General features: G+C 46.6%; 1 protein-coding gene across 1 annotated transcript in view; it reads left to right on the top strand.

The window, feature by feature from the left end:
- The window catches only part of TBL3 (transducin beta like 3), a 412146-nt gene that overhangs the window by 292876 nt on the left and 91667 nt on the right, over positions 1–27603 (top strand). The window contains exons 18-19 of the mRNA XM_069647302.1: positions 877–935; positions 25095–25198. Of these exons, the coding sequence (XP_069503403.1) occupies positions 877–935; positions 25095–25198 (163 nt within the window). The remainder of the gene's footprint in view (positions 1–876; positions 936–25094; positions 25199–27603) is intronic.

Below are 27603 nucleotides of genomic sequence, written 5' to 3' on the forward strand. Positions count from 1 at the left end.
GTTATTTATGAAGTGATAGATACTTGCTTCATTTTGCTCTACCTGTTGGTGTATTGTTTCACTTTATATAAAAATGTCTTTATTTTGAAACAAGTCAGAGTGTGGAACCTGTTATTTGGTATCTAACAAAGTATGTACTGTGCCTGTGAACCACGACACTCCACCTCCTTTAAGTTAGGCCTGGGCTGCTCTGCCACGACTACCACTTGAAGATCCTGGTCAGCTTGAGGGAATCTTTTAGTAGTACCAAAGTCATAAGGATATGCTTAAAGATGCTGATGCACAGGGCCTTCAAGGAACATCTGTCTACCAGGGTGACATGCCACAAAGGAGTTGCAACTGCTGGCGGGCAGCTTAGTCCCTGTGACACAACAAAAAGTTAAAGCCAAGAAAGCATTAAAACATTTAGGGGACCTCAGGGGACATAGGTCAGAATTCCATTTCTGGTGTTCTTTTTGGTAACAGCCAGGTGAAACAATCCAATTTATTTCAATGTATCCTCCAAAGAGAGACAAATGATTGAATGAGAATTGCTATCACAATTCTCTCACTCAGAGGCCATTTCAAGAGCGTGAGGCGGAGGGGGCAGGGGGAGTTTTAAAGAAGAATCATGATTATTCTTTTGTCCTGTCTGGATGGGCATCCTGGTGGGTGAGAGTGGAGCACTGCCTTCATGCGCAAGCTGTCATTTGCCTCCATCAGAGGTAGGCCAGGCAGCGAACTAGTGTTGGAGATGCCAGGTATTTGCATCAAGTTTGATTTTTCCTCTTTCCAGTAGAGGACATGCCTGTTAAGAGAGGTCTGAAGATATATACGTAGAACAAGTTCAATCCTAAAGCAAGCAGGTGATTCACTGAAAGCTCTGTCCTCTTTTAGGATGTCACTGAGACGGAGTTGGCTGAGGAGCAGGCGAAGCAAGAAGAGCAGATTGTGAAGTAAGTGCCGCTTCGCATTTGGAGGACCATTCTTTTGGATGCAAGTTCACTATTTAAGGGTCTTGGACAGCCAAGATATTGATACAAATATGAGCAGTACAAAATAAGTTGTGTAATGATTGGCATGATGATGGAAAGCAGGTAATGACCAGGGGTCTGAAACCTGCAGCTCTCCATATATTTTGTCTATGACTCCCGTGACCCATCGCCATTGACAATGCTGACTGATGGGGCAGTTGGGAGTTGTAGACCGAAACATGAGAGCCAGAGTTTGCAGACCCCTGCCTTAGACATATAAGGTTCGGGGGTTCCTCTGTTTTACGGGTGGATTTTGTAGAAATGTTAGATTGGTTTCTCTCCTAGCCGCAGCATGATACTTGTTTGCCTTATCATTTATGTGCATGTCACTAACCTTTTAATAGGTTCACTGGGCTGTCCAACAAGCTGGTACAATAGTCAAGACCTTAATGCGGCTATTGTACTCTAAAATTAGTAGGCAAGGCAACAGCTCACTTTAATGCTTGCAGTTTGACTTTGTTGCTGATTGCTACCTATTGATGTGCAGGTAAGGGGTTAATTCGCATTTGAATTTGTCTGAGCGGCATCAGATTTGCTGAGCGGTGTACTATTTCTGGTGCTGAGTTGAAATGCATGTGTTTTGCGCTGATAATTCTGAGAAATCCCTACCGCACAAACCCAAACCTGAATGCCTGTTCTTAGCAGCCAAAAAATGAATGTCATGCTGTGGCCAAATAGCACTGTAGAATCCTCTGTTTCCGGTCTTTTGTGTTCTGTTTGCAATGTTAGTTTGGGCTATTAAGTGGCGCCTTAGCACCACCTATAAAACGAAACTATTGCACCAGGGTACAGATAAGGAGAAATAGGATATGGGGAAGGATACAAAGCATCTAGGTGTTTTGGGTATTTTGCCTCCCATTAACTGCCCATCGCCATGCTAATCCCTATGGCCATTCCCACCCAGTTCCTCCCACTCCATGCCCAAAGCACCTCCTCATGCGAGTGTTTTTTTCAAAACAGTATTCTGAGTGTTTGACTTAATTGGAGCTGTAAACGCACTACTGGCATAATAAAAATGTCTTCACCAAGTCTGCCTTCAGCCACTTGATTTATAAGCACTTTGCATGTACTTGGCTGAAGTCCTGATAAAAACGAGCTTTGGCAAAGCCAACCGTTTTGGCTTGTGTATATGTATTGGGCATTTGCCAGCCACTTCTATTAGATGTCCAGGTACTCGCACCATTTTGCCTCTGCTACAATCAAAAGCCAGTTACTGCCTTGACAGTGTCCTGCAAGTGCCTTCTCCATGCCTACACAAAAGCCAAACTGTTGGCATTGGTAATGCTTGTTTCTTATGATTTTTGTTAATCTTCTTTGTTCTGCTTGGGTGGGGACTAGGGGCTCGTACCCTGCTCTTTTTCCTGTTTCCTCCTCTTTAGCGTCTAATTCCCATCATTGCCATCCTTTACCACTCAGTCTCCTAGTGCTTTTTTTTCCACTGTCATGGGAAGGGCCAACACTGTACCTCCTTAGACCACTCTATTACAAAATCCCATCCATTTCACTCATCCTACTTCCCTGCCCTTGTGTACCTTTTTATCACCTCTTTTTATATTTGTGCGGGGAAGAGCCCCTCCATACTGCCGCCTCCTCTGCGACCAGAACGATATCATTTTTTAAGACCGTCCGAGTTTGCAAGTAGGACATCTGCAGTATAACGAAAACCCCCTTAGCGATATTGACAGTGAGAAAAGTAGGGTCCAGTCCAGTGGTGCAGACAAAACTTTGCTTCGGGATGTCTTATGTGCCTTGCCAAAGGCAAACCTTTTAGGATGAAAGTCCTAATCTGACTCCGCTGACATTTTGATTCCCCATACTGGTTCACTGACTCTTCCAGCCTAACGATGTAGTTCTGCTTGTGAGTCCATGTGACTCGCAAGGCGGTGTACTCAAAAGGAAGAGAACAGTGTTGCTCATTGAAAGGAGAGACACTCTCTAAAGTTGTAGCTGTCGCAGAACATTCAGGCTTAACTGAAGGGAGGGGTGGGAAGGGGCTTTTAGTGAAGTAGTTAGTTCACACAGTTCACCAAATAATGAATGGGGAAATTAATTGAAGCCTCCTGCCGAAAGACTGACCTTTGCCACTGACTAAGCACACATTCCATCTCCCTTGCCCAATAGTGGTCTGGTGATCCTAGATAGCGAAGAATGCCATAGCAATGCCACCAACATAAATTTCATTTGTTCTTTTGGAAACTGCTCACCCGAATGCGGTGCACTGGACTTGCTCCTTCTTAAGTAACCGGAGGTCTATGTGTGACAAATCAACTTCCGGGGCACCAGTGGTCCAGGGATGAATATCCGTTTCTAAACCATCAATCAGCCCCACACCTCTAGTACACCAGAAGGGATGCGATCAGATTGGAAACACAAGTAAATTATAAACCTCCTTGTCCAATTTTGGTAACGCGGACAAAACGGCAGGCTCATCTCCGCAAGGTCATGGATCATTGGTTAGTTGCAACAAAGCAAAAATACAATTATTACCCAATGACAAAAGGGACAGTCTAGTCAAGGTTGTATAAAAATATCTACTTATTATTATTCAACAGACGGTTCTAGCCCACTACAAAATACAACCCACCCTGTAAAGGAATGCAGAGGACAGGCCGTTTCACGAAGGTAAAGGGATGCACTCTGGATACTGGCAGGAGGGTAGTTGGTAAAGTAATTAATCTTAATAGTTCAAGGATACTTGGTTTCAGCACAAAGGGAGCCATGGGTCGTAAAATGTCAAAAATGGCCTTCGGCAAAGGACCAGGGGGACAGAAGCACAATGTATCTTGTGCTTGTAGAAGTTCTTGGTGCTTGACAGTGCAGAGTCGGTTTCAGGGCATTTTGCCGCATCCACGACAGAGTTCAAGACAGGAGACAGCTGCAGATATGAGGTGGTAGGAAGTTCGGCGAGTGAGGCTGGATGGACGGTTGCAGGCTGCCCTACATGGTGGCTCAGGGTCAGGAATCATTGTCTCAATGCTGGTTGGTGGGTCAGAAACACTGGTCTCGGCATCTCGGACACCTTGAGCGACTGTGGTGTGACATCAGTCAGGGGTGCAGTCGGTTGCAGCTCGAGGGGCTTCACTGCCTCAGAAATGTCCTTAAGGCAGACGCTGGTTGATGCTTGTCGGTGCACTCCTAGCTTCTTCACTCATGTCATCCTTTAAGGCGGACGCCGCAAAGCTGAGGATAATGTTGCAGGCAACGGCCTTGTCCTTCTTTTGGTTCAGAGACTCTCTGGCACTTCACACCTTGGAAGCTTGCTTGCAGAGCCTAGCAGGGCATGCTGTGTGCTGGCTAGTTACCGGTTCTGGAGCTGCTAGAGGCTCCTCTGTATTTCCTTCTGTTCCCTGGGAGATGTTTAGGGGAGGGATCTTGCTTCCCTCTTTGAAATCCTGGCCTTCCTTCACTGGCGTTAGCTGTAAGGCAGACTGTACCTTCAGCCAGGGTCCAAAGGAGTTGTTCTTGTTACTCCTTGAGAAGTCTTCAGAGGATGTAAGCGAGAGGCTCAGCCCTCTTTTAAAGCCAAATGGGTGCCAGTGATTGGTGCAGGCTAAGCCTACCTTAATGAACCAATCGTGGGCCCCCCACCAGGGCGATCATTTGGGGGGGGTCTCCCTTGCTACCCCTAAACAAAAAAAAGAAAAACATGTTCTTGTTTTTTGTCGTTTTTTTTACTTTTAAAAAATGGAAGTTCCATGGATGTGTCCAGCACCATGTGGCTCTTTGTTTCTGGAGTGGCTGGCTTTCTTGTTTAGGCCTCTAAAAAAAAAAAAAAACAGGGGTTCCACATAACACTTTGAGCAGTGACCCTAAATCAGAAAGAATAGGAATAACAAATAATTTGTCCTTCTGGAGTTCTATACAATGTTTGCTAGACTCATTAAAGATTTATTTCAGGCACACTTCAGGGGGTGAGTCACTGATTTAGTCTGTTCTTAAACAACTCAAATTCACAACGCAGACAAAAACTTCCAACAAGCATTTAGAGTAGAATAAGCATCCATTTTGGACTATGTATTTTGCTTTTTGCAAGTTGCAGTTACAGCATGTTTTTTTTTCTGCCGTTGTCTCTGTTACAATCATCACAAGACAATACATCTCGGTGTCCTCAGTCACTTAACAAAATCCTTGCGCCTAAAAGCTTGTGTACAGTGTAGACATGTTTGACCATAGCAAATAAAGTGGCCCTTGATTTCATTGTGCCCCAATGAATGCTTTGTTGTAATGTGTCGATCTTTCCCATCTCCCTAGCATGCTGCTCAGAATGTTTGTTTGCATGTATCAGGTAAAGAGTGCCCAGAGTACGGGATACTGTGAGTGCGCTGCATTCGCTGCGTTAATCTAAATTCTTTAATAGTGTTATGAAGAATCCCACTGGTATGCATTTTGCCAACCTCTGAAGCCTAAAAGGTAGATCCACGCAGGCTTGACATGTGGCCAACTTTGCACCAGACCTACAGATGAACGGGCCTGCTGTTAAATCTCGGTTACCAGTTTAATGGCATCCACTACAGAGTGTAATTTGCTTTCTGACTTCGAGAACATTCAGACATGTAATTGCTCATTTTACTATAGCCGGTAATATAGCTATAGCCGGTAGGCTAGCTCAGTGGGTTGAGCGCTCGCTGATGAGTTGTGTGTGTGATCTGCTGGTTGCAGGTTTGAATTCCGGCAAGGCCAACTCAGCCCTTCATCCTTCTGAGGTCGATAAAGAAGTGCCAATACAGGTTGGGTGATTTTGTATGTTGTTTTTGTTCTATATAAAGTGCTTAAGCATAAGTGCTGTATAATACATCATTATCATTTGGCCTTGGACGTATGCTTGCATTCACAGTAATTTGGTAATATGGTCCTATACACACTGATATTAACGATACACATGGTTATCCATTCTTTTATGAAATGTATATCACATTACATTGATATTGTAACCATATTTTTCATAGTGTACTTAGGATCAATGCTATGTGATGCCACTTCCTGTTTTGTCAAGGGGTGAAAGGTTGTGTTTTATCGCTTCCTGTGATGCCACTTCGGGGTGTGGTCAAATGGCATCTCTTCCTGTGATGTCATCAGAGGTCAAGGGTCCTGTGATGTCACTTCCGCTACCCATGGTATTTTGGTGAAATGACGTTCGTGGTCCCCACCAACCATCTTCTGTTATGCATGAGGTCATAACCAGAGTGCTTTGCAATAGGAAAGGTAAAGGAGTGACAGCATGTACTACTAAGTCCCACCCATTTGCCTGTCTGCTGTGGATCAAAGTGTCCCTCTGGTTAATTGAACTTTCTGTGGTTCCTGATTAAAAGCGGCAGGTCTCCCTTGAAGCGGCGGTCGGACCAGATGTTGGGTGTTGGGTATCCTGTCCTTTGTTGGTCCTGCGACCTGGCTTCTCCCTGGCTTGCTTCAATTAACTTCTTATCAGTATGCGCTGCCACCAGCAGGGCGGACAAAGGGTAGAGCGGACACATGGAGTCTTTGTCATTTAATGAAGCTGGCCATGGCAGGAGGAATGTTTTGCCTTTCCCCTTCTTGTGATTCTTTTATGTCCCCGTGACTATCACATTCCAGCTGAACATGACTCGAGGACTGCTCCTGAAGGCTGTGTCCACCCAGAGTACATGTGACTGTTTGCTGTACAGCGAGCATAGGAAAACGTGTGTGGATTAGCCCCACGCATTTTCCAGAGCTTGATCTCCCATCATTAAATTTCACTACAAATTTTTTTTAAAAACAGGTGAGCGCACACTCCCTCTGCAGATGGTCGAATTCCTCACACCACGTTTTGTTGGGGAGATGCTAACTCAGATTCTGCCCCCATCGTATGCAGAGTACCTCAGGGTGCATTTGTGTGTCACCGGCATTATATAACATCTACATAAAGCCTCTATCTGATCTCTTAACTGAGATGGGTGTGCTTTTCACCAACTATTCTGACGACACACAACTGTTACTTGAATTTGATAGAGTATACGAAACAGATGCTACGAATTTCACACACATTTACAAGACCATCAAACATTGGATGTCTACCCATTGGATGTAGCTCAACAGCTCCGAGACGGAACTTTTAATTTTTGGTTCTGCTCAGATCAGAGCCAAATTAGACCCCAGATATTACAGCTTTACCATTGAGGGTTGTCGTCCAAACACTTGATCAAGTAAAAACTCTCGGCATTTACTTAGAATCCTCTCTTGGTGCTGATGCTCACACCAACCATGTGGCTAAGAATTGTCAATACCATCTTAGGCAAGTCAAACCTTTTGTCACTGAGAAAAATTGTATAACCTTAGCTCGTGCCTTTATCTTGCCCAGGATAGGCTATTGTAACACACTGCTGGTGGGTGCAGGCAAAGGCCATCTTCATAGGCTGCAAGCCATACAAAATGGCGCTATTCGCATAGCAAAAACTGTTCGCTGGAGAACTCATATCTGTACCATTAGAAGAGACATGCACTGGCTACCAGTGGCCACTCGAGTACAATTCAAAGTAGCCACTTTAGCACATAAATGCCTGTATGGTAAAGCTCCCCGTCTATCTGAAGGAAAGGCTGGTCAGTTATGAGCCTAAGAGGGCCCTTGGCTACTCGATTGCCCCAGAACTAGGCCAGAAAAGGGAAAAGGTAGATCTGTTCCAGCGTTGGCAGCTTCTATTTGGAATACCTTGCCCCTGAGCTTACGACGTGAATCTAATCCCTTGTCCTTTTGCCAAACTTCTAAAAACGTTGCTCTTTAACCAAGTCATTTATTGGATGACACTTTCTCTCGGCTTGTCTTGTCCTTGATGTTTTGCACTGTTTCTGTGTGCGCCCTGATGCCTGCAGGTTATGACGCATTACACACATATAAATAAGGAAATAAAATAAAATGCAGTGAGTCCTCTCCAAAGTCAGAAAGATTTAAAAATGACATTTTAAGCGTTTGGATGTGTTCTTGGGTGTTCATGAATGATGCTGTTGAGGTCTAGAGCGGTAAAAGACGAATTGTGAGTAGAGCTAAAGTAGGAGAGCCGCGACCCCGAGGCGCCGTGGGAGGAAAAATGCATTCACGAACGACGCGAACTTGATAATAATTGTCCTCATCTCTTATAATAAATCTATGGGTGCTTTCCTTTTTCGGCTAAACCCATTGTTAATCATTTTATCAACTTATTAAATCAAGATTTACAAGCCCTTTTTTTAGAGCTAGCCTCTTTCCATTCAGCTTTACAACCTGGTGAGTAGTTTGTTTTTGTGTGCTTTCACACAGTGCTATCAAGGAGTTGCCTTCCTGTTCAGCAGAAGCTAACACAGCTTCATTGTCTCACACTAGTCCGCACTTGTGAGTTTTGGCCATATAACTTCCCGCGCGTTTAAGCAGCCTTCGAAATCATTTATTGTGTCCTGGCTAGTTCTCTTCTATCATTTTTACTTTTGGATGTTTTAGCTCCACCTAAGCTCAAACTACTGCAGGGCGGGCAGGCAGGTGGGTGAGGGGATTTGAGGGGGCACACAGCGTGTGGGTGTTTAACTTTTTTACCTGCCCCGTTAGGCTGTTTACCCATGGACCATGCTTATCCGTCTTGCTATTCCCACCCACAATCTGCACCCCCTTCCCAAAAGCACTCTTCTGCGATCTTTTAGGTAGCTTAATCAGGCTGTAACATCAAACATTGTGCCGTGTAGGGCTTGCCAGTGCTGTTTCTAAGCAATTTTTTCAAAGTTAATGGATTAATTGCAACTGAAAATCAGCTGTGGGCCAGCAAACTTCATTTGCAGGATCCTTTGCTGAGATTTCCTTTTTACATTCCTTAATAAACTGTGCTAAAATGGAGAAAAAAGCCTTATTCTCAGTTAGATTTTATGGTAAGGAAATCTGAAGAAAAGGGCTGGCTCACCTGTCTAGCGCTTCTAGGTGTGCAGAATGACAAAACGTCTAATTGTTATGTTGTGCTTTTAATCAATCCTCCGCCATAGAAACTCGAATACTGTCCGTTGCCCATCCATTTTTTGAGCAAAATAGGAGGCTCGATCCTGCATGCAAAGGTATTGTATTTGGTATTATTAAAATCGAGAGGACCGAAATAAATAGGTGCTGCTTGCTGTTCTGAAGATCATGTAGGAAGAAAAGGAAAGCAATGGCATTCCTCTTCCTGGTAGGGCCAACCAAGGCAAACCCGAGCAGGTTTGGTATGTCCAGGAAACTGGCGGAATGAGATTTCTGGGCGTGGGTAGGCACATTGCCTGTTGACGGCTGGTTATGTGACGGAGGAGGAACAGAAACAGCTCCTTCAGGAAATCCTTGTCATTAAAGCCATAGCCACATTTTGAGTTTGGCACTGTGGCAGAGAAGCAGGGACATCACTGATTTCTCGGAAACACTATGGTTATTTTTAGTCTTCTTCTTTTTTTTCTTTCTTTTTTTAACCACTCGAAATTATTTTCTAGGTTAAAGGGGCACATCATTACAGGGGTGGACTGGGAACCAAAAGAGGCCCTGGAAATATTTTTCAAAGTGGCCCCATAGTACACATTTTCAGCAAACCCAACCCTTTTCCTATGGGAACATTTCGAAATACCACCCATAAGAGGCCAAGGGTACAGAGGCCTACCGGGAAATCTCCAGAGTTCTCCATACGCCAGTCCACCCCTGATCATTGCAGCCAATTGTGAATGGATTTGCTAGCCTGCGACAATAGTGTTTAGACTACAACTACAAAATGAAAATGTATACACATGTACTTGTGGAATTCAGGGCAACATAACTGTGGGTTGCCTTAAAGGATTTGTGTTTGTTTGTTTATATATTTATAATGCGCACCAGACCCGAGGATATTGGGGCGCAGGAAAATAAGAAAAAGAGGATTGTTCAGCTTGGATCACATTGCTGTGGGTTACAATACACAATAATAAACACTGGTAAATATCATACAAATTAACAAATGGTAACGGAAGAAATCAATCTACAATTATATACAATAGTAATGGACAGTAGTATAAACCATGGGGTGAAGGGCCAGTTGTCCTGCTCCTTGATCCATTGGATGAGGTGAGATCTAATGCGTGGGTAAGGCATGTCTTCTCTTAACGAGGGTGGGAGTGAGTTCCAATTTTGGGCGGCTTTGACCGGGAAACTACTACCACCAGTCACCATGCGTTTGAATCTAGGCACTTGAAGTAGGTTAGCAGTGGCTATCCTCGAGGGGCGGTTGGTGGATTGTCTCTGGAATCTGGACATAAGGTACTGGGGGGCAGCCATATGTAAGCATTTATGAGTTAGGGAGGCTGATTTGAGGAGAATTTTATCTTTGGTGGAGAGCCAATTGTTGAATCTTCTAAAGTCAGATGTGTGGGCTTTCTTAGGAATGTTGAAAGCTGCTCTCAAGGCATTATTTTGTAAGATCTGGATTTTATTAGTAATATATTTGTTGCAGCCTACGTATAGGGCGTTGCAATAATCCAGTTTCGATAATACCAAGACTCTTGCTAGGGTAATGCAGTTATTGGGTGTAAGGAATGGCTTAGCTGCTCTAATTAACTTACATGTGTAAGCAGTGGCTGAGGCCATGGAGTTTACTTGTATTTTGAAGGAGTCTAAGTAGAAACCAAGAGTTTTCACTTCCTTGGCTACTGGGATGTTGTTATCTATGATGAAATTAAAGTATAGATGGCCTAATTTGTTGATATTTGCTGTGGTTCCCAGAATGAGGAGTTTTTGTCCTCATTCAGGCATAGTCCATGAGAGGCCATCCATGCTTGGATGATGAGGTATACTATGTTCACGAAGGCCAAATCCTTATCATAATCTCCCGTCAACGGGATGAGGATCTGTGTATCATCCGCATAATTAGTGTAGGTGATACCCAGGCCATCTAGATCATCAAAAAGGGGCTTTGTAAAGATATTGTACAAGTAGGCGAAACACATGAGTCCTGAGGCACACCGCAAGTGATAGGAGTCTGCGGCTGCTGAAGGTGCGAAGACCCTCATGGTTCTATTATCTAAAAAGGATTGAATCCAGCATATGGCTTCTTGTGAGAAGTGGGTGGCCGAGTCCAGGTGGTGGCAGAGGGTCTTATGATCGACCAAGTCGAACGCCGCTGAGAGGTCGAGCAGCAGTAATAATGCTGTCACCATTATCTCTCAGGGTGTCTATTTGTGCTTTGAGGTCGATCAGTGCAGTTGCAGTTCCGTGTTGTGGTCTAAAACCTGACTGACGTACCCCTAGGAGGTGATTACATTCCAGATATTGTTGAATTTGGAGGTATGCTACTTTGTCCAGAATTTTAAGATGGAATGGTACTGTCGTGATAGGGCGATAATTAGTGGGAATGGACGTGTCAAGTGTTTGTTTTTTTAGAAGTGGGAGGACCCACGACTGTTTCAAATTGTTGGGGATGGTGCCAGTAGAGAATGAGGCATTTATAAATTTGGTTATGAATGGGGAGAGGTCTTGTGCGGCATCCTTTATAATTTGTGCGGGGCACGGGTCCCCGTGGCAGTTGGACGGTTTGAGAGTAAGGATGACTTTCAACTTCTAGAATGGATATTTTCTTAAAGTTGAAAAGGGGTTAAGGCGGTTCGGAGAGGGTAAGAGGTGGGGTGTTCAAGGGCACAGGGGCTGTGATATTGTTAGAATTGGAAGCAAGGAGGAGGGATTCTTTTTTATTGTTAATTTTAGCCTGTAGGGTTGTTATTTTATTAGCTAGTGCGCTCTGAATGCTGGTGCACCAGGTTTTGTCCTTGAGACAGGTATCAGGAGCTTGGATAGGTGTTTCCAGTTCTTTAAGGATTATGAATAATTATTTTGTATTGGAATTAGCTTAGGTGATACACAGATTGTAGGATTCTTGTTTGGCAAGGATAATTTATCTTTTGTACAAGGAGGCAAGTTTAGAGAGGTTGTTTTTGTTAATATCAGAAGGGTTCAGTCTCCATGTCTGTTCACATTTACGTTTCTCAAGTCTAATGGCTTTTAGGTGGGGAGAGAACCATGAATTGACATGTTTTTTCTGTTTGCACTTTCTGATTTTCAAGGGTGCTATGGTGTCCAGAGCTGATAGCATTACTTTATTGTACTCTTTGACCAAGGAGAGTGGGTCTGCAGAGTCAGGGAGAGAGTTCAGGGTGGGGATGATCAGAGGAATAAGTTTGTCAGCTGTAATGGTCTCTTTATTCCTGGTGGGAATAGCAGGGGCTATACTGGTAACCTGGGAGGGGGCTGTAACTTCAAAGGAGAAAGAGATGAGGTAGTGGTCAGTCTAGGGCAAGGGTGTTATGGCAGTGATGGACATTTGACGATGGTGTTCCGCTATCCAATCGAGGGTTCTGCCCTTAGTGTGGGTGACACCTGTTACCTTTTGGGTGAAACCTAGTTCCTCGATGGAATCGTTGATCCGAGTGGCATTAGTATCTAAGGGGTCTTTGTAGCCAAGATTAAAGTCTCCAAGGAGAAGACTTGGTGAGGTATTTTTGAGATTATCCGAGAGGATGTTAGTGAAATCTTCTTCGAAGAATCCTAGAGGGCCTGGAGGTCTATAGATTAGGTGGATAGATCTAGTTGGAGTAGTTGTGATAGTTAGTTTGGCAGTTAGTTCACAAGAGTCTACCTTTAATGGGGCAGCAAGTCTCAGTGCTAGGCTGATTTTGGCGATTATGGCTAAGCCACCGCCTCGGGAGGTAGTACGGTCTGTTCTTAGAAGAGTGTAGTCATCAGGAATGGCTAGCATAATTGCTGGGCCGGCTGCTGAGTGAAGCCATGATTCCGTAATGGCGAGGAAATCCATTTTTCCAGTTGTGATAAGGTCTGCTATTTCTGTGGCGTCTGGCACCAGAGACCGGGCATTTATTTAGGCTCCTCTTATACCAGGCAGTGTAGTTCCAGTGGGTAGAGGCGCAATGTTGTGGGGGGAGGTCTAGGGTGGGTAGTGGAATCTCTAGAGAGTCGGCTATTGAGCTGGAGTGGGTGCTGAATATTAGTAGAATTGTACAAAGAAATGTTGGTATTAGGCTGAGCACTTCTTAGGTTTCTAGACAGGTTATTAGAAGTGAGGTGTAAGGATTTAGCTGTAGGTTCGTATATTTTGGGGCGTCTGGCACGAAGTTTAAGGTTTCTTTGGGAAAGATTACATGGTCTAGTGATCATGTCATTTAAGTTTTCGGGATCATTCGGGGGTGTCGCAGACACCAAGGAAGGCAGAGTGTGAGGCATGTTGACGACGTCTATTGTGGTAAGTAAATGTAGGATAGTCCTCAGTAGGACTGTATATGTGGCTGGCAAATACATGGTCTGTGTGACAGTGGGCTAGCTAATGGTAGAGGTACCATATATATGGAGCAAATTCGGAATGGGCGCTGATGACTGATTAGGGTGTGCAAGCAGATAGCGGCGAGATAGTCACGGCGCTATGAGGCAAGGCAAAGAGAGAGCAGTGTTAGCACACATAGGCTAAGCTGAGTGGGCATAGGAGTGGCTGGCTGGACATAGTATAGGCAGCGCTGGCAAGGTACTCACCGGAGTCGCTAGTTGAGCATGATATGGGCAATGCAGTCAAAATAGTTAGTAAAATCATATACTAGGCTTTCTAATAGCGAGGCTGGCAAAGTGTGCAATTTGCTCGCAGAAATTGCGGATAACACAAAGTGAAAGTTCACAGGACTATGAGGCTAGACATAAATGAACAATACTGATACAATAGTGACATGGACATTAGGGTCACAGCCTGAATATAGAGCAAGCGATACTATCACAGAGCTATGAGGTAAGCAGTGCTGGCATTGTGGTGACATGGACATTAGGGTCGCCAGCTAAGTATAGAGCAGGCAATACTAACAGAGAACTATGAGGCTAGGCATAGATAAACAGTGCTGGCATAGTAGTGACCTGGACATAGGGTCGCAGGCTAAATATAGAGCAAGCGATGCTGTAGCAGAACTATGAGGCTAGGCATAGATAAACAGTGCTGGCATAGTAGTGACCTGGACATAGGGTCGCAGGCTAAATATAGAGCAAGCGATGCTGTAGCAGAACTATGAGGCTAGGCATAGATAAACAGTGCTGGCATAGTAGTGACCTGGACATAGGGTCGCAGGCTAAATATAGAGCAAGCGATGCTGTAGCAGAACTATGAGGCTAGGCAAGGATGAACAATGCTTGCCCAGTAGTGACATAGACCTAGGGTCACAGACTGAGTATAGAGCAAACAGCACTGTCGCAGTGGTCAAAGGAATGACGTACTAGGCAAGGTATGAACAGAGCAGGTTATATGGTCATAGTAGTCATATGCTAACGTAATCTATTCACTGTTGGCAGAGTAATAATAGAGGTTACAGCTCAGCGTAAGTATGGTGATTGCAGGCTAGGATTGGGCGACATTGTGGGCTGAATTCAACAAGTGTGCGGGTGGTTAAGAATAAAGCATGCAGCACACAGCCAGGTCGGAGTGGCAGGGGCACTGTGCAGGCCGGATGGATACCGGCGGTGCTGGTGTAGGCAGGAAGTAATACAGGTATTGCAAGCAGATAAAGGGTGTCGGGCACTATACCGCTGGGTGGAATGGCAGGGGATGCAATTATACAGGCAGATCTAGAATCCTAAACCAAACCTGAAATCCTGAGGCTAAGGCTGAGGCGGGAGGCAATGCAATTAGTGGGGCACATGTGGCAGAGAGTGTATATGATCGAGTGGCGATTACCAGTTGTAATATGCAATTGGAGTTAGCGAGCAATAAGATTTCAGTTATTTCAAGCAGTTGAGTCCAAACTGTTCTTACCAGTATGACTGGGTAAAGGCTTCAGCAGTCAACGGGCTAGGTATATGTGGCGACAAACTAATGGAGTTCTTGGCCCTGGCCTCTGTCGTCTCTGGACAGGCTCAGGACAGGAAGCCTTTTTGGGAGGCCTTAGTGGGAGGGCCGGCGTTCGCCTGCCGGCGATGTGATTGGCTCAAATAGGTAGAGAGCTCCAATCACAGCAGACGCTGCCTTATCCAGACAAAGGCTGTAGTGCAAAATGATTCAGACGGCCATCTTTGAATGGTGTTTGCCTCGTGGAGCCAAATGGGGCTATATAGTTAGAACGAAATAGAAGTTGAAGATTTGTGGAAAGATGCTGAATTAATGCTTCTAGCGACGCAATGACGGTCGCTTTGCAGATTTTAAATCTGCTCTTGTTGGGAGGCGTCGTGGGTCGGTGTGATGGCCTGGAAGTTGAGGAAAATCATCCCTGGCTTCACCTGCGGTAGGAGGGGCACTGCTCCAGCAGTGGCAGGGGGATCCTGCTCCTCCAGGTATCCTGATTCATGTGGCGGAAACCATTAAACATGCTGTACACCTGAATCAGTTTGGCCGTTTTGACTGCTGTGTGCGAGTAAGGCGAAACTGCTGCATTGGCGTACAGACATGAGGCAGACGACGTGAGGAGGAACAAACTGCCTATGGGTCCTGTTCCATGTAATTTCATCGACAGTAATTACTTCGTGGTCATTTACTACAAAGTAATTAACTTTGAAATGTTACTTCAATTTTTTTTTTTATATTGGGGGGGCGCCCAGCACCCACCCTTTCCCCTTCATTACTACCTCTACACAAAACCCTGCCCACCCGTTTTTACCCTTTTACCCCACAGGCGCTTACCAGTGCAGGGGATGTCTTCTCCTTTTATGACATGTTCATTTATTTCCTTTGTAGCGCAAGCCATCTTGCAGAGAGTGTTGTAGGGAGACTTAGTCCGATTTTCCTTTAAGGGATAACATTTTTTGTTACTTTCTATGCACCTTCTGATAGGCTGGTGTCAGTAGCGTGTTGCGATTCTTAACGCGATATTGCATTTAGGACTAAGATTTACTGAAAACTGCTACTCCTCTTGTTTAATGTCCTGTTTAATTTGACATGGCGTTTTTGCTCATCTCTCTGCCTTTCCAGGTGAGTAGCGGCCCCTCCATCTTCATGCATTTTTGCAGGCTTTCCTCCGCAAACCCATAAAATTACCAGTTTGTTTCAGCTGGCAGGGATTGGGGAGCCACAATGCACATTCATCCAGAGGCATGCCTGTTATTGGCCAGATGCTGGTTAGCTGGATGTCCTCCGTTGGACCGCCACCTCCAAGTTGGAAAGTTGCAACATCTCTTATTGGAGGACTAAGCTGACTCCCAGCCTGATTTCTGGATATAAGAAGGGGAGCAGGACCCAGGAAGGAAGTCAACCACTTGCACCCGAAGAGAGCCGAACAAGACAAATGAGGGATGCTGGAGGATTTGTTTTGTTTGTTTGTTTTGTTTATTAATTTATAATGCGCACCAAACCCAGAGGTAGGAGGGCGCAGCAGTAAGAATATGCAAAGCTTACAATGTTACAAAAATATACAGTTTACAATGTTACAGAAATATACAGTTTACATGATTGATTACAAATATATACAGGTAATAGAGGTAGGATTAATGTACATAGGTGCAGTATAATTTACACATGTTATTAAATGTCATATACATTTGTTAGCAGAGTTATAAGAATACAGGTTATATACAATACTGTTAGGGATAAGTCGCAGAGTATCTAAAGGGAGGGTGACTACAGGTTATTGGAGTTAATGTATTTGATGAAGTTCCTTCTGAAGTGTAGGTAGGGTTGGTCTACTCTGAGGTTGTGTGGCAAGGAGTTCCAGAGTTTAGCAGCTTTCACAGGAAAGCTATTGCCACTAATCTTGGAGAGTTTGAATCTTGGAACTACCAGACAATTGGAGTTGTCAGTTCTGATCTGTCTGATGGATATCTTTCTCTTTATTTTATCCATCAGGTAGCTAGGGGCAGCATTATTAAGAGCTTTATGGGTCAGGGAAATCATTTTCGGTTGGATTTTGTTGTCAGTGGAGAGCCATTTATGTTGGCGTCTAATGGAGGATATATGCTTTCTTTTATTTATACCGAGCGCAGCTCTTAGAGCATTGTTTTGTAGAATTTGTAACCTTTGGGTAATAACTTTGTTTGCACCGCTGTAAAGGGCATTACAGTAATTGAGTCTGGGGAGAATTAGGGCTCTCACCAGGATCATGCAACTATCATTGGATAAGAAAGGCTTACCCACTCTTATTAAGTTTCATTATTAATGTTCTTATTAATTGCTCAAGGAACCAGAATTCACTCGACCAACAGCATCGCATATCGAAGCTTGACCTTCTACTTGTTAGGGAATACCTTTGCAAGGCGCCTGCTTGCCTTTATGGGATAGGTATAACCAGTTAGCAGTCAGGCTTGTAATTCGCTTGCACTACCCAGAACTAGCTTTTCTCGGCTGCAAGGATTTTCATCCAGCCTGGAGGCAGGAATCTTCATGGTCATTCTCTGTTTTGTGCTGCAACCCTGCTTTGCTGACTTTCAAGAGAAGGGAAGCTTGCTAGGAACCTGGAGTGCAACCATCAAGCTGCAGAGTCTACTGACCCTGTCCAATGTCCATGCAAAACGTATATCTGACCAGTGTGAGGAGCTCGGCTTCATTGTGGGAAAATCCAGGGAACCAGAAAAGCACTGTTGGAAGCCCTCAAACCCATGACCCATGCCCAAGCATGACCCCCAATGATGGCAAGGAGATTCTTCCCCAGTAAGTCACCAACAGCTAGCTGTGTTTCTACCTTGGTGGGTGTTCCAGGGCTGAGATCACTTATACCTCCTTAAACACACCTAGCCCTATTGGGTATGCATTGGGTACAAAAGACCTGATTACCTTAGCACTACTATGGACCAAGCCCTGATCAGTGGTGGCCAGGTCAATACTGGGAACCCGAGAAATGGTGGCTACTTCCCAAAACCTCTACTACTTATTACGAATTCTATTTTGTCTTTACACTTCCACTTTTGTTTGGCCATCTCCTGTTGCTAATCAGCTCTGACTCTGAAGAATCTTTTGTTGGACAGCTAATAAAAGATTTCCTAGGACTCTGCATATGAGTTTCTTAAGTTGGCTACACTGTGGGCCTCATCAGGAGTCTGGCGGTATCCCGCAGTAATACCGCCGGGATACCACCAGCGCAAATAGCATTACTGCTACTCAGTACGGCGCTATTAGCGCCGGGTCACGATTAGCGGTACAGCAGTACGTTTTCATTCCCCTTTGGGTCCACCCAATGGGGTTAGAGGGTGCCATTACCAGTGATTGCACCTTGGGTAATAGCACCTAAAACAGGTGAGGGGACATTTTTACCTCTAGCAAAAACGTGAAGGTAGAACTCCCACTTACGCTCCGACTCAGGACTGGGCCAACCCTTAAATACAGCAGTAATATCGTTACTGCTGCATTTAAGGGCTGAGGCACTGTGTATGGTAAAAGAGAGAGTGAGGGCATGAGGGGCCCTTAGTTAGTGCACTGGGATAAGGTTTTAAACATGGGTCAATATCTTGGGGTATGCTGCGTACCCACAGGAGTGGTATCTATGCCCTAAAACACTAGATGTGAATAGTTGAAAGCGTGGGAATCCAGTGTCATGCCCGTGCAAATCCAGCATAATTAAACATTCGGTCTTTCCAATCTAATATGGCTAAAGACACAATAAAAGTCACAAATGTAGAGCAATTTTTTAATGCTAGGTTGCGTTTGCTGACAAGTATTTCGACCCTTCGGGTCTTCAAGGCTGGTATCCAATTCTCTTAAGTAGTGGGAATCACACAATCGTTGTGGCTTGGTCCTGTGTGAGATGTGTTTCGACACTTCAGGTCTTCAAGGCTAATGCAACCAATACATACATGTGAATAGTAATGCAAAACAAAACCACAAGGTGTTCAAGTACATTATCATATGTGAGTAATACCTGCAATATTTGGTAGTAAGTCATTTAGTAAGAAATAAAGAAATTGAATGGTCATACGAGAGGTAAATATCCATGCAGGATTAGCAGGGCATTGGTCGTGCCCGACGAAATTGAGCAAGAGGAAGGGAAAGAGATGGGATAGTGAAAGGTTAGGTACATTGAAACAAGGCATGTCAGTGCTCAGTGTTGTACCAGAAGTATAAGCAGAAACTCTCCAGAACCCAGCTGCATACTCCTACGGAGAACCGATACGTTCCAATTCTTGCTGAAATGGGTATTTAAAGTTCACCACACATTAGACACTTAATTAAAACATTGTGCATTTTATTAACAATCATCAATACGTTGCATCTCAAACAATGTAGACAAAAAATGTAGAAACATAATAGGATATCATATTCAAAAGGGACATTTCTCTAGCATAGGGTCTGGCATGGATTCACATGCTCATGAACGTTCCCTGTCGTCAGGCTGGTAATCCTTGGTAAAAAAGAAAAAAACTGTTTCACTTTAGCTTGGAAACAATATTTCTCCTCTAAACCAATCGCTGTCCTTTGGGTCATCCTGCACCCATCCAATGACAGTCCTCTCTCCCTAAAATCCACACCTGGTGGCCTTCTTCAGATTTTTACTGCACGCTTAAGTGTTAGGAGTCCTTGTCTTGCTCTCTGAGCTATTTTTCGTATTACAAGTTTTTTTTGCAAATTTTGAAAATGGTTTTGACCGATTTCTGTCTGATCGTTCGACCAGAGGTTGATTACCGGGAGCGGGGACCCGCTGCTGGCGAAGATCCTACTATATCACAGATCTTCCATTGAGTTTCGAGAAGGCTCGGGGTTGGGCCTGCTTCGCACCTTTCCACCATGACCGAGGAGAAAAGATGCCTCTACAAATTCTGCACGAAATGTGGATTGAGGAATGTGTGCGTCCAAGATCGACACCATAAATGTCTATATTGCCTGCATCCGGACAATGATGAGGGATGCAAGGTCTGCTGTGGATTTTCAAAAAAGACAAAGAAGGATCGCTACAGCAAGCTGGCAGATTGGCTCAAATCGGGCATGGCCTCTCACTCTGCTCCCGCTCATGGTCATACTTCCCCCAGGACTGGCCATTCCCACAAACAAACTCCCTCAGAAAAGAGGTTGAGATCCTTTGAGCATGCCCCACTCTCGGCGGTCCAAAAGAAGGCCAGGCTGTGCAACATTGATCCTACTGGGTTCGCCGTGGCTGCGGGTCCCAGCTCGGGAAGGACAAGGTCGCTGTCACCAACAACTTCTACAGTGAGCCTACCACTGAGGGGCACTCCCTCTAAGAGAAAGTCCTTGATTCCTTCAAAACTCTGCTAACCATCAGCAGACTAGACAACGAAGGAGAAATCTAAAGGTGCCCCATCGCTGCCCCCCTCAGTCACCCCATCGGCAGCTCAACCGGCCAAAACAACTTGGTCATCGACGATCACGACCACCTCGACAAAGGCACCTGTTACCATCCCGTCGATGACCACTACTACTTCGTCAAAGGGGGGCTGGCCATGCAGGTAGTGTGCACGATCACGGCGGCGGCCGCTCCTCCGTTGTCCATAGCTCCTGTGGCTCCGACTAAGACCCCTGGAATGGGGGGGACAGCTTCACAGACCGCTCCGCCCAGGAAGTCTCCTGAGAGAAATGGTAAAGCTCCTACTAACCCATACGATGGGTACGGAACCAAGAGCCGCCCCGGTGAAACCAGTGCAGATATATAGAAGCTCGGAGGAGGTCGACGATAATCGGCCCGAAGGCTATTATTCAGACTATGAAAGGGATCAGGGACCCATGTCTGTAGATGGGTCTCCATGAGGTGAGCCAGGTCCCGCACCTCGCCAGAGGAGGCGCATCAGTCCAAAACCTCCACCGCCCATTCCTTTCACGCCTCAGCCGAGGGACAGGTCTTTGGGCATTCTGACCATGCTGCACATGCTTGTTTCTGAAATTCGAACGAGACTGCCTCCCACACCGGGCCCTGCTCCATCTAGGAGTCCCCCAAGTCCGCTTCCTGGGAGTCCTACCCCAGTGCAAGGGCAGGTCAAAGGACCCAGCACATCCAAAGTGTCAACCAACACCTCCACCACTGCCTCTAACTCCGACTGGGGATCTGGCAGCACACACGGACACAGGTATGGATACAGTGACAGACAGACGAAGCCGAGGATTTCATACCAGCTGGCGGAGAGCCAGTGGGTAGGGATGAACTACACAGGACCTCTCCACCGGATGAGGTTGGCTCTTTTCACACTAGGATGTCCAGGGCATCAGAACTTTTCCAACTGGTGCCTTAGGAGACTAAAAAGGAAGGATTCCTTTACCAACGACGGGAGTCCAGATGGAAGGCCAACATGTCTGTTCCCTTGCTAGACGATATCTGGCATGAGGGCTTGGCCCTAATGAATACCCTGAGCAATGCTCCACCCTAGCGGGGATAGGCTCGAGAAGAAATGCAGAGTTCTGGACTCTGCCCCCAAGTGCCTGAGGTCCCAACCTTCACCCGACTCTGTGGTCTCAGCCGCAGCCAGGAAACGTTTGGCAAACCTGTCGTCCTTGTCCATTGTGCCCCTGGACCAGGAGGGGAAGAAACTGGACGCGATGGGGCAAATGACCCCTGGCCATTTTATCCCGCTATGATTGGGAACTGTGGTATAAATTCATCCCTATCTTGGACTTCTTACCTGAGGACAAAAAGGTAGAAGCTCTGGCGCTTTTCCTGGAAGGGGATGTGGCCTCTGACATTGCCATTACAGTGGCGGTGGGCATCGCGGACGCAGGGTTCCGTCAAATGTGCAACAGAGCTTTGCTTTGTCAGCAGGGATGGCTCAAAGCCACCAACTTCAGACCGGAAGTTCAGTCCAAAGTGTTGGACATGCCATTTGATGGAAAGACCCTCTTTGGCAAAACCGTTGACGAGTCTCTGCAAATTATAAAGACTGACACCAACACAGAGACTGCACGTTCGCTGGGTACCCTACAGCAACATCAGTCCTTGTCCTTTTGTTCCTGGGATATACCACCCCTTATCACCAGCCTTCCTGCTCCATGACTAAAGAGGCCTACAGAGGTTACTCACACGCTTACAGCAGCGGAGGACAGCGTCTGTGTCGCCTGCAGGGCAGGGCCCCGAGCCCGAAACATGCCTGAAATGGCTGTGGACTCAGGTTGCCACTTGTGTACCCCATTGGGAGGCCAACTGGCGAGGTTGGTCAGCGCATGGAATTCCATCACCACCGACAGATGGGTGCTGAATGCGCTCAAACAAGGGTACATCTTGGAGTTCCAACACAGATGACCACTTATTCCCATTTTGGCTTGACAAGAACAACACGTGGCACAGATGTTGCAGGAAGTCAACACCATGTTAAAGAAGGGAGCGATAGAATCCGTCCCCCAGTGCCTCTGGAGCTCTGGAGTCTACTCCAGATAATTTCTGGTCCGAAAGAAGTCAGGAGGGTGGAGGCAAATCCTGGACCTGAGACGCTTCAACAAGTACTTGAAGTCCCAGAAATTCAAGATGTTCACATTGCAGCACATGCTAGGCCAACTGGAGGAAGGCTACTTCCTGGTGTCGCTGGATCAGGGGGATGCCTACTTCACATTCCCATCCACCAGAAACACTGCAAGTTGCTGCGGTTCGTGGTCCAGGGATTGCACTATCAGTTCAAGGCGGTCCCCTTTCGGCCTGAAATCTACCCCAAGGGTCTTTACTAAGTGCTTGGCTCTGGTGGCGGCGCATCTTCGCCTTGAGGGCATCCACGTCTACCCTTATCTGGGCGATTGGCTCTTCATATCCCGCTCCCAGGCACTGGCAAGCCAGCACGCGGCGAGGACCGTGCATCTGGTATTTTCCATTAATTATCTGAAGTCCTGCTTGGAGCCATCACACAACGCTCTGTTTCAAGGAGACTGACTCAACACAGTAACTTGTCTGGCGTCTCCCTCGGAAGAGAGGGTGATAGCCACCCTAGGCAAGGTGCAGCACCTGTCGTTGGTGCGGTCGGCTACGGTGTGAGCCGTCAAGTCGCTGCCGGGCTTGATGGCCTCCTGCATCCACCTGGTCTGCCTCTGCAGACTACAGATGAGGCCTCTCCAGGAGTTTCTGGATGCAGGGTGGCTGCAAGTCTCGGAATCATGGATGGACAAGATAGCCCTCAACGAGGAGTTCTGAAGGGTGTTAGTGGCGGGGCATGCACCCTCATCTCACACAAGGGGCTCCATTCCACGTCCCTCCTTACCAGGAGACGGTCGCCATGGATGCTTCTCTGGAAGGTTGGGGAGCCCACACCGGCCAGTTGCTCGCCAGAGCCCGCTGGCTACCAGAAGAAAAGACCCTTCACATCAATGTACTGGACCTTCATGCTGTCTTCTGGATTCAAGTCCTGCCGTCACTGAAGGGCAAGGTGGGGAGTGTCTTCACAGACAATACCACCACCATGTTCTATGCCATGTTCTATATCCGGAAGCTGGGCGGTAGCACTTTCTGGCTCTGCAGGGAGGCCCAGGATCTGTGGCACTGGGCCATTCGTCAGGACTTGTTTCTCATCCCTTTTCATCTAGTGGGCACCAAGAACACCATTGTAGACCCACTCAGCAGGGAACTAAGTTCTTGCCATGTGTGGGAGCTTTGCTAGGACCAAGTGGATCTTCTATTCCATGAAGGAGGTACGCTAGCAGGTTTCCGCAGCTGAGGAGCATGGGGGATGCTTTCTTGTTCCCGTGGGAGGGCCTCTTCCTATACGCTTTACCTCCATTCGCACTCCTGCTGCGAATGATCAACATATTCTGTGTCACTACTGAATGATACGCATGGGTGCGACAAATCTGGTATACAGACAGGCTATGTCTGTTGGTGGCTCTGTCCATCAGGCTACTACTACTTCCGATCTTATTGCCGGAGAGGGAGGAGAGATTCTACACCATGACCCGGCATCTCTGAACCTCAGGGCCTGCCTCCTGCACCCCTAGTATTTTGACATTATTCTTTAACAGCAGAATGTAAGGACATCCTGGCCAAGGCCAGAGCCTCTTCAACGTTGATGTGCTACAGCCATAAGTAGAAGTGTTTCTCTGTGTGTTGCCGGGCTCAGAAGATTACTCCTCTGCATTTCAGAGCCCCATAAAACAAAGAAAGCCAGTGTGAAACAAAAGCTGCATATTTAAGAAATCACCAAGCGCCCATAGTGACAAGGTGATTGTGTGATATACCTGGCAGAAGTGCAGAGCAAGAAAAGACCAGTTTAACCGTCTTGTCATGTAATCGGGAAAAAAAGTCATTAAGGCATCTGGAAATCATTGTTGGAGAGATTTATCATTTTGTTGCTTGTTTTGCTGGACTTCTGGACCTTTTTCCTTGTATCCTGAATGAGTAGAGCCTTTTTTCCACTCATTCATTCTTATGTGCTCTGTCTTTTGGAACTCTGTTCTGTGTTTTACCTTTACTATGGAGTCTTCTTTTGAGGCATCTGTGTTTGACCTTTGCATCACACAGCTCCTTTTGGGCAGTGTTGTTGGGAGCCCTTTGGGTTCTCCTTTGAGATTCTTTCTTTACCCTTACTACTGTTCTTAAGAATAGAGGGATACTTTGTATTCTTCCTAGAACTTTATACGCGGAGATTGGCACATACCACCTTATGCAGAGTGCCAAGGAGATGGGTAGTATCCCCCGTCTCCCCACTCCTGTGACTTGTTAGTCACATAGACAACTCTCTAGTTATGGCTGGTGGCAGTGGACGTGTTCTACCAACTATTGTACTATTTTTCACCACAGACTATATTCACAGGCCCTCATTATAAGAATGGTGGTTCAGAAATAAGGACGCCGGTAGTAACGTACTGGCACCCTTTCTAGACCACCATACTACATTGCTGGTAGGGACACGGATCCCCGGCAGGCCTGACCTGGCATGGTTGGAACTGAAGCACCGGCACTGGTGAGAATGGTGCCAGTGCTTCAACGTCCCCATTCCCGTGGAGTCCTACACACGGGAATGGGGATTTACCGTTTCCGCTGCCTGCCGTAATAACCTGGTGGCACCGGGAAGTCAGGCGGCTGTGTATCACAGAAATCAGTGAGTGTTCTTTGTGTGCAGCTGGACGGTTGCAAGATATACTGACAGGGTTGGGGGTTAGTTATGATGTAACATTACCAAACTGGTTTGAAACCACCATCTGTCATAAAACATTGCAGCAGCTCTCCTGAACCAGCAAATATCCTCTGTCTGTGATTCAAACGACAGCAGTGTGTACGTTCTGTTGCTGACGGTTTCCCATTGTTTTACAGACAACAAGAGCTGTCCAACCTGTTGCATGAGAAGAAATTTGCCAAAGCCCTGGGATTAGCCATCTCACTGGATCATCCTCACACTGTGCTAACTGTCATAAAGGGTAAGTTTAGTGTGTATCTTCAGCGATTTGACTTCTGAAAATAACCGCTTGTGGCTGCAAATCCTAGGCCGACCAATCTGGAACTCACACATTCTCCAATAGGTTTTACCGTTGAGTTGTGTCCTCTTCATTCTCCAGCATGGGGTCTGGCATGGATTCACATGCTTGTGAATATTGCCCGTCAGGCTGCAAATCTTCGGTAAAAGAAAAAACAGTTTCACTTTTACTTTCAAACTGTAGTTCTCTAAGCCAGTCACTATCCTCTGGGTCATACTGCCCCCCAACCAATGATAGTCTTCTCTCTAAGCTCCACCTCTCGTGACCATCTTCTGATTGTTACTGCCCGCTTCAGTGTTGGTAGTTCTCTTAGTACTCTCTAAGCTTTTTTTTCTAAATGTTTTTGACTGATTTTTGAATTTATCGTTCAACCAGAGGTCGACTGCCGGCACCCGCTGTTGAAGATCAAGCTTCATCAAGGATCTTCATTGGAAGGCCCAGGCTTGGGCCTACTTCGCACCTTTTCACCATGACCGAGGAGAAGAGATGCTTCTTCAAGCTCTGCGCGAAATGTGGACTAAGAAATGTTTTCACAGAGGGTCGACACCGCAATTGTTTTTACTGCCTACATCCGGACCATGATGAGGAGGGATGCAAAGTCTGCTGTGGTTTTTTCAATAAGACCAAAAAGGCAAGCTACAGCAGGCTGGCGGCATTGGTTAAAATTGGGTAAGGCCTCTGACTCGGCCTCTGGGCATGGTCAAGCTTCCCCCCAGGGCAGGCCAGTCCCACGAAAAACTCCCTCGGATAAGAGGTTGAGGTCCTTTGAGGACGCCCTGCATGATGGGGGTCCAAAAGAAGGCAAGGCTGCAGGCTACGGATCCCACTAGGTTCACCGCTGTTGCGGGCCTCAGCTCAGGAGGGGCGAGGTCGCCATCACCTACCAGATCCACTGTGAGCCTACCAACTGGAGTCACGCACTTTGGAAAATCCTTCACCCTTTCGAAACTCCACTTAACATCAGTGGATAAGGCGACGAAGGAGAAATCCAAGGTGGGCCCTTCTCTACCACCATCAACGTCTCAACCAGCCAAGACAACACCATCATCGACGACCACCTCGACCACGACAGCTGTTGCCACGTAGACGGCCCCCTCGACGACCTTGCCGACGAACTCCAATCACAGCGGCTACTACACCACGCGTGTCCTTGCCGGCATGGTGGGAGGTTACTGCCAAGGCTGCAGCGAAGCCCTCCGGAAAGGGGACAGCAGCCCCTTTCCCCCCAAAAGACTCAAGGAACATGGGGTGAGTAAGAATGACGACCCCTAGGAGGGGTACGGATCTAGAAGCTGAATGAAGTGTGCCAGGCGCATTCATATTAGCTCCAATAAGGGTAATGACTTACCCAAGGGCTACAATTCAGACCACAAAGGGGGCCAAGGACCCTTGTTGGAAAGTGGGTTGCCACGGAGTGAACCCTATCGCCTACCTTTCCTGCAGAGGCGTAACAGCCCAAAGCCTCCACCTCTCATCCTTTCTACACCTCAACCCAGGGACGTTTCGTTGGACATTCGTTGGACATTCTGACCATGCTGCACACGCTGGTAACAGAAATTTAGCAAAGGCTGCCGCCCAAGCCAGGTCTGCTCTATCTGGAAGTCCTCCAAGACCGGTTCTCGGAAGTCCCTCTAAGCACAAACACAAGTCGAAGGACTCTGCTGATCCAAGGCGCCACCCGATACCCCCTATGCCTCTGTCTTTGACCCCACAGGAGATCCTGCCATGGGCACGGAGATGGCTACGGCTCTAGACACCGACGCCGATGACTTTGTGCCAGTGCACGGAGAGCCAGCAGGCGCTGATTACCTGCACTGGGCTTCACCACTGGATGAGGTCAGCTCCTTCCATTCGATGATGCCCAGGGCCTCCAAACCTTTTCAGCTGGTACCGGAGGAGACGAAAAAGAAAGGGTTCCTTTATCAGTGGTGAGAAGTCCAAGGACCATCATATCCGTTCCTTTGTTGGATGATATCTGAGATGAAGGCCTGGCGTTGTTGAAGAATCCAAATCCCACCCAAGCGAGACAGGCTTGAGAAGAAATAGAGTGTTCTGGACTCGGCCCCCAAGTGCCTGAGGTCCCAGACTTCACCTGACTCTGTGGTCATGGCCGTGGCCAGGAAAGGCTCAGCAAATCCGTCATCCTCATCCATGGTACCCCCCGTACCAGGAGGGGAAGAAACTGGATGCAATGGGGAAGAGGATTATCTATACGGCTGCCATTACCATTAAAGCTGCTAGTGCTCTGGCTATTTTGTCACGCTATGACTTGGAGAACTGGTATAAACTGGGCTCGATTCTTGACTTCCTACCTGATGACAAGAAGGCAGAAGCTCTTGAGTTGTTCC

Source organism: Ambystoma mexicanum, chromosome 2q, assembly GCF_040938575.1.
Source record: "Ambystoma mexicanum isolate Mex_15411 chromosome 2q, UKY_AmexF1_1, whole genome shotgun sequence".
Taxonomy (NCBI): Eukaryota; Metazoa; Chordata; class Amphibia; order Caudata; family Ambystomatidae; genus Ambystoma; species Ambystoma mexicanum.